This window comes from Priapulus caudatus, unplaced genomic scaffold, assembly GCF_000485595.1.
Source record: "Priapulus caudatus unplaced genomic scaffold, Priapulus_caudatus-5.0.1 Scaffold23, whole genome shotgun sequence".
Classification (NCBI taxonomy): domain Eukaryota; kingdom Metazoa; phylum Priapulida; class Priapulimorpha; order Priapulimorphida; family Priapulidae; genus Priapulus; species Priapulus caudatus.
Genome location: NW_014577084.1, coordinates 292,160 through 303,072, shown reverse-complemented (window position 1 = coordinate 303,072; position 10,913 = coordinate 292,160). Strand labels below are relative to the sequence as shown.

Below are 10,913 nucleotides of genomic sequence, written 5' to 3'. Positions count from 1 at the left end.
CTTCCCCCCACAACAACCCATCCATCCTCTCTCACACACGGAACAGTCTCAAACTTCATGCACCAAGTAACCTTCCCCCCACAACAACCCATCCATCCTCTCTCACAGACGGAACAGTCTCAAACTTCACGCACCACGTAACCTTGCCCCCATGACCCATCCATCCTCTCTCGGAACGATCACAGTCTCAAACTTCATGCACCAAGTAACCTTCCCCCCACAACAACCCATCCATCCTCTCTCACACACGGAACAGTCTCAAACTTCACGCACCACGTAACCTTCCCCACACAACAACCCATCCATCCTCTCTCACACACGGAACAGTCTCAAACTTCACGCACCACGTAACCTTCCCTCCACAACCCATCCAACCTCAATAACAGAACGATCGCGCCGACTGCGCGGTCAGACGTGCTGCGTGGCGTTGGAGAGGTATCCGCGCTGCACCGTGTAGCGGCCGTGCGCGACGGACGCGTTGCACATGTTCGGCATGTAGGGGGCGCAGTTGATCACCGCGCAGACGGGACAGACGCTCATCTGCACCTCGTAGAAGACGACGAAGGCGAGGACGAGGACAGCGAGGAGGGTGGGGATCGCGCAGACGACGAGCGTGCGCTTCAGCACGGCGTCCCAGCGGCTCAGCGTGATGTACGGCAGGAAGATCACCGAGCAGATGCCGCCGATGACGAAGCCGGCCACGTGAGCGATGTTGTCGACGTAGGGCAGTGTGCCTGCAAGACAACACAGTGATTACCAGAGGGCAGTGTACCTGCAAAACAACACCAGTGATTACCATAGGGTAGTGGCCCTGTATAACAACACAAAGGAATTCCCAGGAGTTGGCTACACGATGCAATGTTGTCGACGTAGGGCAGTGTGCCCGCAAAACAACACAGTGATTAACGAAGCCAGCCACCAGGCCACGTGAGCGATGTTGTCGACGTAGGGTAGTGTGCCTGCAAGACAACACAGTGATTACCAGAGGGTAGTGTGCCTGCAAAACAACACCAGTGATTAACACAGCGAGTTGGCTATACGATGCAATGTTGTCGACGTAGGGCAGTGTGCCTGCAAAACAAAATACATCGTATAGCTGGCTTTGTACTAAAAATTCGAAATAGCAGCTAACATCTACAGAAAGGTCATCTCTTCCACGAGGCCCGCTTTCGGCCATTCCCTCGAGCGGCCGTTACTTACAGGGCTTGCTATATAACTACAGGGAATGCTTTATTTAATACCTTCAGTGATGAAGAGCAGCATGACACTTGTCAGCTTGACCACCTCAAACCAAGGCCTGTCGATGAGATTCCACGTCTGGAAAAGTTCCTGCCAGACGACTGCTAGCATACCGAACATGGCACCGCCTGCACCAAGCTGTGCCACGTCTGGGCTAAAAAGTGCTGCCACCTGGAGACAGAAATAGGTAGCGATGGAACATCGGAGACATTTTAGGCTCGCCGAGAAATCTCAGACTGCCAGATATAGAATAGATCAAGCAGCTATTAAACGGTACATCGAGCCACACACGCAGTCACGCTGCTACAATTCATTAATTCATGGTCCGTGAAACCAGCCAGTATATGGACCATATCTACAGCGAGTGAGCATACTGGCCAAACCTATCTATGGCATCGTTACATGTGTTAAATATTGATATAGTACACAGCAACATCTACAGGAGCAGTCAACTGACCATGTACACAACTGTATGTACAGCTAATACCCTGCTAGCAGCAATAGCATAGTACAGCTGGTAGCATGATTACTGCCAACCCTGGTGACATTAACACCAACAACGTGGATACATACTATATACTCACCACATTACCCCCGACAGCACACAGAAAGTAGATAATGGCAAGGCGGATAGCCCCTGCAAGTCTCTCAATGTGGCGGGCCACCACTAGCTGCACAGACAGCACGAGCACGGTAACCGACAGCCCACCGTGAAGCAAGATAGAGCTGAGAAAGCGCCAACACTGTCTCGGCGCAGCGAGGTCACGTGAGGCTACCCCATCCAGGCCACAGACAGCACTAAGGCAGTTTACCTGAAACACGTCGTACACAAATAACTGAACCATAAAAAATGATCAACTTTGACAAATCTGATCCCAATTCATCCTAAACGCTGAGAGGGTCCCCCAGGGTACTGCCGGAACGTACCCTGGTACTATCTAATATGCCGGACCGTACCTCGCCTACTCCACTAACGAGTCTAGGGAGTCACCTACGCCTACTCCCTAACCCTAACCCTATCAGATAGTAACTAGGGTATGTTCCCCGGAACGTACCCAAAGTACATTCCAGCAGTACCCTGGGGGACATAGACCCTATGAGCAGCAGTTGAAGCTGATAAATGAGATATGTAGTTGACACGATAGATGTTGCAGGTTTGCCCAAATTGTAAACATCTATGTTCCGAATTTCTTGGTCAGTGACAAGACCAAACACAAATACTGTTCCAATCATACAGAAAATCTGGTTGTAGTTGCAGACAATTGAAATCACTTGTTATTGAGACATTTAAAAATGATTCTAATCATCCTAAAACTGCCTCGACTACTTAATGCGTGTGAAGCAAGAAAATTACATCATGTTTAACTCGCACACAGACACACGTATGCACGCACAGTCGCACACCCACACATACTACAACAGTAGAATGTGAAAATGTCTGGGTTATTTAATTGATATTAACAGATTAATATTCCATTAATAAAATTCCACTATCGGTAAAAATCTCTACTGCAGGAGCTATAGCATCTTATTTTCACTGCTTTGTTGATTAGGAGTGTTAATAAAATCAAGCCTGTTACTGTTATCTCTATACCTATATATACGTTGTGTGCAAAAAAGGACTGGACCTGCATGCATGGCATTTATCCAACAAGTGCCGCGGAGCGACAGCGCTCATCTAACGTCTACTGCGGTGACTCTGTGGTGGAGTGGTGGGATTCTAGTAAACCCTGTTAGTCCCAATGTGTTCACATACACGCCGAAACAGTGAATGCACAGGGGATGGTATCAGGAACCTTCTCAAAGGAATGTTCGTTTGGATCGTTATGAAAGTTTGCCACGAGATGGCGCGTACGTTTTAAGTGTCTTCAGATTAAGATGGAGCTCCATCTACGTAGTAGACACAACTATTTGCAAGACAGAATAGGTAGCACTCACTCCATTTACCCTACGCAAGCCTGCAGGCTGTATAGCAGAGCTGCACCTGTAACCATTAACGCAGGCAAAACTACACAGTACCATCAACACATGCACTGGCAGTAGCCACTGCAGTGGCATACGTTACATGTAACATACTGACATGTATCAGAATGCCATAGAATTATACGATTTAAGGAGCATAACCTTCTTTAACCAAAACTTAGCTTTTTGAAATTTCACTGTGACATTGTAGCCTCATACATCCAGGCATGTATAGATTCTACATAGCAACCTGGCAGTCAATTCTTTCTAACAGACAGTCAACATCCATGTTTAACCCTCCTCTTTGAGGGGTCAAAAGGTTATCTGACACTACTCTTCGCATGTGAGCCAGAAAGTAGATTTCATGGTCCTTTCAATGAATGCCATAAAAATGCTAGTCACCGGCTGAAACAAAAAAGTTTTTCAATCGCTCCGTCAGACATGTCCTCAGAAAATGTCTAAAATCTGCCCTGTGCCCTTTGACCTTTGACCTGTGACTCCAATTTCGGCACAGTGATGGCTTTTCCTACCATGATGCTATACACCGACTATCACAAGCCTAGGTCGAGCCGTTTAGATTTGTGCCGCAATTCTGATTTCTCCCTATACCTTAAGTTAAGGAGTGAATGTTCCCCCTTCTTTTACACCTCTTGACCTTTGACCTTTGACCCCAGCTTCGACATCCCAACTCGTTTTCGGTTACCCCCACAGTCCCGATATCGTGACCGTACGTCGCAGCGTTAAGATTTTTGCGCAACTGTTGTTGACGGACGGACGGGCGCTCGACGGACGGACGACGGACGGGGACGGACGATCATGCGATTCTACAAGCTGCATCTGACTATGTCAGATGAGCTAAACAGAGCATGTTACAAACCGATTCATAGTATATACTTTTCATAGTATCAAGAGTGCATAATAGATAGCATCTCTATTATATGCACTCTTGATAGTATCAAGAGTGGATAATAGAGAAGAGTATGACTCGTTTTAACAGCGTTTTGCATAGTTTTCAACTGGTAAATAATCTATCAATATGTGAATAATATATATTCAAACTTTACCTTTGTTTTCGTCTATGATTCTCCCTTAATCATATGACACCACCAATTTCTGAAAATCGTATGTGTTCTGTTCAAAAAGTTATTTGAATACGACAGTTTCGTACGTTTTCACGCATGAATGCATCTCTCCGACCGAACTTTTCTTATGGGATTAGTGTCTATTGTCTATGACGGAACTTTGGCGGTCGTATGGGATATTAGGCTCGAATTGTATTCAGCGTGCAGCGTTTCCAGCGTTGCTAAAATAAATGCCCTCACGGCCAGCTAGCTAGCAGCTGATTGCCCTTACGGCCCCAGCGTACCGTCATAGACAAAGAAACACTAGTCTAAGAAAGTTCGGTCGGAGAGATGCATTCATGCGTGTGAAAACTTGTACGACCGTGTCGTATTCAAATAACTTTTTGAAGAACACTACGATTTTCAGGTAATTGGTGGTGTCATATGATTAAGCGGAGAATCATAGACGAAAACAAGGAAAGTTTGATATTATTCATTCACATATTGATAGATTATTTGTACCAGTTTATACAAACTATGCAAAACGCTGTTAAAACCGAGTCATACTCTTCTCTATTATGCACTCTTGATAGTATCTATCAACTTGTTTTAACTAGTAACTGTTACATGTTGTACAGCTTTAACACATGCAACCGTAATGTGTATATAGGCTTCTTGCTTTAATTACTATTGACCATTTTCCATTGATTAAATTTGAAAACATGAAACAAGGTAATTTGTCTGTGTAACACCAGGAATGAAATATATGACATACAGAGTACGTGCATGCGCGCGTGTGTACGTGTGCGAGCGTACGTGCTTGCCTGCGTGTGTATGTGTACGTGTACAAGCGTACGTGCTTGCCTGCGTGTGTACGTGTGCGAGCGTACGTGCTTGCCTGCGTGCGTATGTGTACGTGTGCGAGCGTACGTGCTTGCCTGCGTGCGGGCGTGTGCGAGCGTACGTGCTTGCCTGCGTGCGGGCGTGCGCGAGCGTACGTGCTTGCCTGCGTGCGTATGCGTGCGAGGGTGTGCGTGGTACGAGATATTGGTTGCCAACCTGGGAGCAGTGCTCGCTGTCTGGCTGGTAGTGACCGCCGACGTAGGAGCAGTGCAGGGCTGTCGTCAGGTGGCACTGCACGCCCATGCCGAGACAGCACGGCCTGATCTCGTGACTCACGCTGTTGTTGCCTGCAGCTCGCTCGCTGCACACCGACTCCGCTGTCCAGACGCCGAAGCCTGCGGCGCGAACACACAAGCAAACACACGCCGTACTCCCGGCACGATCCGTGTATAGCGTGTTTTCTTTATATGACGTGTTCGTGCTACAAGACACTCGGTTATCACGTGACACATCTATAGGTAAGGTTAGCTTTACTACAACTGCTTGCTTGAGCACAGAGTAACCACACTCCCATAAGTAATCTCAGCATAACAACCAACCAGTCTCCACGTGGTGTCAGATAGATAAGTATAGGGATAATACGTACAGCACAAGCAGAGTACTGTGCACAGCAGCATGAGTATCCGTAAAAAACCGTGGTTAAGTACCGAGGTATCAGTAAAAAAGCTCTGTGTAACAACAAACCACGCAGTCTCCACGTGGTGTCAGTACAATCAGTATAGGGATAATACAGCACATTCAGAATACTGCGCACAGCAGCATGAGCATCAGTAAAAAAAAAAACATGAAAGAGAAGCAAGTTACCATTAGATAGCTCCTGACATTCGTCCTGTGTGGTAGTTGCTGCCACCTGGTGGGCGGCCACCTCACAGCAACCGAGGTTAGCTGGGTTGTCCTCGCTAAGTTGTGCCAGAGCTATGTTGGTATGAATGTCATCTCTCATGCAAGGAGGGTACAGTGCTCCTACACCTGCAACACAGTAAAGGTGCTATATTCGGCCATGCTACCTCCAGCTTTATGAAGCTATAGGGAGTCCAGTTGACACCCATGATCAAAAGGGGATGAACCCATGATCAATTAATTATTACGGTAACCGGTATATATCCACGTTTAGTTATTTCTGCTTGCATCCAAGTACCTATGTGTATGTGATGATGTGTGTGCGTGTGTGCATGCATGATTGTGTGTGTATGTTTGTGTGTTCATGTATGCGCTACTGCACGAGTGTGCATACAAGTTGGTCTGCTTATGTTAATTCTTATTTCTGTATCTGTATCTAGAGCATGTACGCTTTCCTCTTAGTAAATTTGCACGTGTCTGCTTACGTCTCTGTGTTGCCCATGCTGAGGTTTAGACTTACTGACGAGGAAGGTAATGGGTGGTCCAAACCATGGATTTACACTGGGATAGTACAAGAGCTTGTCACTTCCTTCTAGAGTAGATAACCAGTCCGTCTCAGTTTCCACCGGCGCCATGCCTGTGCAGGCAATAACTATTCATAGCAGCTTAAAACGATTGCCAACTGTAACTAAAAATGACCAATGAATTGCTGATCTAGCACGCACTGCTCACAAGATTTTCATTATATGATGTGGCCATCCAGCTTTGTCACATTGTTACCTAGCCATCTGAATGCTTACACTACAATCATCCCATCACTAAGGGATATTAAGCATCTAGCACCATACCCGCTTACATATTTACGCAGGCACCCAATGCTTCTACCACTGCTCTATACACAACTTCCAACATACCCACACATGCCCCATCCTTATCGATTTTGACAAAGCCACCGAGGGCACAGACTACACTAAGGGATATTATAAGCATCTAGCCCCATACACCCCTTACATATTTATGCAGGCATCCAATTCTTCTACCGCTGCCTTATACATAACTCTTTTCCTTACCGATTTTGGCAAAGCCACCAACGGCGCAGACTATGATGACAGTGATTAGCTGGAGCGCACTTATGCAGCACGTGAACCAGGGTCGGTACTCTGGAAGCTCCTCCAGCTGCCGCCGCACCTCTACGCTGCTGCTCGTGTGCTCTCTCCTCTTGCGCGGACCCTTTCTCTGCTTCATGCTCCCGCAGTGTGCCAGCGGGCGTCCGTAGTGGTCTGAAAACGAGGGAGCACCACTGCAATAACACCACATCATGACAGCTAGCATATTGTATTAAATCAGCACTATACCTGCTGTCACAAAACTTCATCAGTATTTTCTGTCTTCGAACACCACAATACATACATATTGGCAGACTAATGCCCCAGCACTATATAATCTTCATTTCATGGAAAGTACGTGAAGAACGATAATGACAGCTTTAATGTTACCCAGTGCAACAGTAAGTGCATTGTCAATCTGTTTCTCCCTCATGCGCAGCTTCATGGCAAGTTGCGCTCTCCTCGCAATCTTTGCTTGTGCAATGTGTTTTCTCTCTTCCAATTCTTGCTATAAAATCGGTAAATATATATTTTTTAACATATCACATTTATTGATAGTAACTGATTATAACTACTCAAAAACACAGCTTGACATTTTTACGTGTATGCATTCATGCACACACGCAAGTAAAAGCATAAATATATTATGCTAAATATTTAGCTTTACAACATTCAGTGTTGTTGCCTATACCTGTACTAGCTTCTGGTACTGCTGGTAAGCTTGCACTCTGTATAGGAAGCCTTCGTTTTCAGTCTTTTCAGCTGGCTGTACCTTTGAAAAGATGGTAATTGCAGAGGACTCAACTTTATTCATTTGTTCAGTTTTAAAACAATGATGTATTAAATATCATCAACAATTAAAATATGTAGTAAAATAAAATTAGACTTGCTTGAAATTTACCAAGAATTTGTGCTGTTATGGGCCTTAAATAGCAACTAAAGAGCATAATTACAACATAATTTTTCTGATGGTTTCCTATTTCAAGCTAATTGTTGCTAAATGAAAGAATGTGGCTGCATAACTTGCTATTTTATGAATGATGACAGCATAAACTCAAAGTAATTTTTATACTAGAGTCATCATTAACATGTTCGCGATTAGGGGAAACCATATTTCGCTATATTTTTCTCAACTGCAGTTATTTATGAAATAATTCCTTTAATGTTGCACATGTCCGGGCGGGGGTGTAGTTGATTACCGTAGGTTCCACAATAGACTGCCGACTGCTGCTCTCACTTTCTGTAACAGGTTCCTCACCGAATGGCACTACAGCTGATAGCCTGCATGGATAAAAACAAGCAATTACACTGCCAGTTTTTTGTTCAAACGCCCTTTTCAAGATTGAAAAGGTAACTTCTGGCAAAAACTTCTCCAATTTATATAGGATATATCATGTGATCTCAAAAATCAAGGTCATGTGCAGTAATGGGACATAGAGGTTACGTAAAATTTCAATCCTTTTCATGCTGTTTTGCATGCAGAATAGAATAATGGTTTTGCGTAACATTAAAGGTCTATAGACCCTGATGCCTTGCCTTGTCAAGCTTTCTTCTTGCTGGTGGTTCCCGTGACACTCCTCATTGTCTGCATCAAATCCTGCACATGCAATGAGCTGTAAGCTGTGGGATGCTTTCATCTTTCCCTCACTATCTTCACTTCTCTTCTCCTCACATTCATTAGATTTAAGGTCATGGTCAGTTAACACTACATGGGTAGTGTGCCGGTGTGAGGGCAGCACGTTGGTCAAGGAGGTTGGCTCGTGTTTCTCATCACTCGATCGATCTATAGGGAATGACGGTAGACTAGGAGATACAGCAATATCCCCAAACACCTGACCATTCCAGACGGTCACAATGTCACTGCAGTTCTGATAGGTTAGGCATTCCTCTGACTGAGTTGAGTTGAAACTGTACAGTCTGCCAGGTCTCTTTGCCGTAACAATGTTTCCAATATCTCGCCGAGAGGCATCTGAAATAAGGGTCTACAGTAGAATTCAATCATACATACACGGCATCTACCATAATATATCATACTCAAACTGTACCTACCATAAACAAATGTATATATAGCGGGCAACTATGTAAAATAAATTGACCTATATGGCCTCAAATTTCAGGGTATGGAACCCCCCCCCCCACACACACACACATGCTACTCATGCTCATCTAAGCTGGGATCTATTTTCCAATGTACTGGAGGTTTCAAACAACGAAATACATAATAAACTAAATGTTTTCGCGGCTAAATGTCTATAACTTTTCTTGCGACTCTTCACAGTATTCCATTATCAATGTGTTCTATGGTAGTTCACTTCTATCAAAATTCTTTTTACTCAAAACCACTGATAAATGCACATACACACACACACATTTACTTATATATGTAAATACATATATATATATTATATTTATACACACATATATATATATATATATATATCGAGTAATCTATGGAGAACAGCTATTTGATATCTACCTGAATCATCATCATCCGGGGTTTCATTAGCACATGAGCAACTATCATCACTAGGGCAGCTGATTCGGCTCACTGGTAATTCATCTTCCTGGTCACTCAAATAATTCATGCCAGAGAAATTAACATCTGCTGACCTCGACAAAACTTGTGACGGTTCCGCTGCAATGCATTAGCATAAGTGAACATTTATCCAATCTGGTTAAGAATTTTTTTCCCCCGACATACTGAAGCTATATATACTACTGGTAACATTGTACACTATTAGTACAGCTCGTAGTGTCTATGTCCCCCTGACCTCTGTTTGACCTGGCTTGTTTAGCTATTTCTGACTAACCCTAACCCTAACCCTATATATTATATATATATAATATATATATTAGTCAGAAATAGCTAAACGAGCCAGGTCAAACAGAGGTCAGGGGAACATAGACCTTATCTGCATTAATTAGTACATGCATGCACGCACACATACATATACATACTACTATACGTATGTTTATGTTATTACCCATGATAATACTAATACACAATCCATTTATTAAATAAATTATCACATCATTCACGTTCTTTCTTACAAATATCACATTTAAACCTACATGACTGGTGCATTACTGATTACCATTCATGCTTAAGTTAGACGTTACATGGCTCAAAGAACTGCTATGTTGTATCACGCCTGGTTCCCCATAAGCTGACATTTGTCCGATGTCCATTGCTTGACCTGTTCATAAACAACTCAGTTTTTGCCTATGATTGATACTCGCATGCAAGATACAATAAATGATGCTCTAAAAACTTTAAGTTGTACTCAAATATTTAACACAATCATTGTAGTGAAAATACTTTAATTACTATACACTGTATGAATGGAAGCATGTGATCTTGAGCACCAACAGAACAACTCACTTGAAAGCTGTTGATGCGGTGACAATGTATTTTCTAAGTGGTCCATAGCTGATGACTGAAGTTTAAGAAGTTTCCTCTCCTGACCACCAGATGTCCAACTCTAAAATGATGTCAGCATATCTTACCCAATTGCATTAATGATATCTAAATTCTTCACGTGATATATGTGAAATACTAATAAAATACTAAAATATTTTAGCCACGCTGGCGTGTTACACACGTCATATGTACTTGACCCCTGACCGTTGATGCTATAAGATGCTTGAAGAATAAGTATTGTAGTTCAAGCTAGTTGTACTTGTACCATTAGTGGAGCTCACAGGGTCTCTGTCCCCCAGGGTACTGCCGGAACGTACCCTGGGTACAGTCCGGTATACCGGAACATACCCTGGTAACTATCTGATAAGGTTAGGGTTAGGG

The 10,913-nt window shown here is 43.8% G+C and overlaps 1 protein-coding gene across 1 annotated transcript in view; it reads right to left on the bottom strand.

Moving 5' to 3' along the window:
- Positions 1 to 10,913, bottom strand: part of LOC106813317 — a 19,395-nt gene that overhangs the window by 3,165 nt on the left and 5,317 nt on the right. Inside the window, exons 5-16 of the mRNA XM_014817432.1 lie at positions 9,588 to 9,746; positions 8,648 to 9,080; positions 8,311 to 8,392; positions 7,803 to 7,883; positions 7,502 to 7,619; positions 7,076 to 7,285; positions 6,526 to 6,642; positions 5,970 to 6,134; positions 5,322 to 5,500; positions 1,824 to 2,051; positions 1,242 to 1,410; positions 248 to 734 (exon numbers count right to left, since the gene is read on the bottom strand). Coding sequence (XP_014672918.1) covers positions 409 to 734; positions 1,242 to 1,410; positions 1,824 to 2,051; positions 5,322 to 5,500; positions 5,970 to 6,134; positions 6,526 to 6,642; positions 7,076 to 7,285; positions 7,502 to 7,619; positions 7,803 to 7,883; positions 8,311 to 8,392; positions 8,648 to 9,080; positions 9,588 to 9,746 — 2,267 coding nt within the window. The 3' untranslated portion in view covers positions 248 to 408. The remainder of the gene's footprint in view (positions 1 to 247; positions 735 to 1,241; positions 1,411 to 1,823; positions 2,052 to 5,321; positions 5,501 to 5,969; positions 6,135 to 6,525; positions 6,643 to 7,075; positions 7,286 to 7,501; positions 7,620 to 7,802; positions 7,884 to 8,310; positions 8,393 to 8,647; positions 9,081 to 9,587; positions 9,747 to 10,913) is intronic.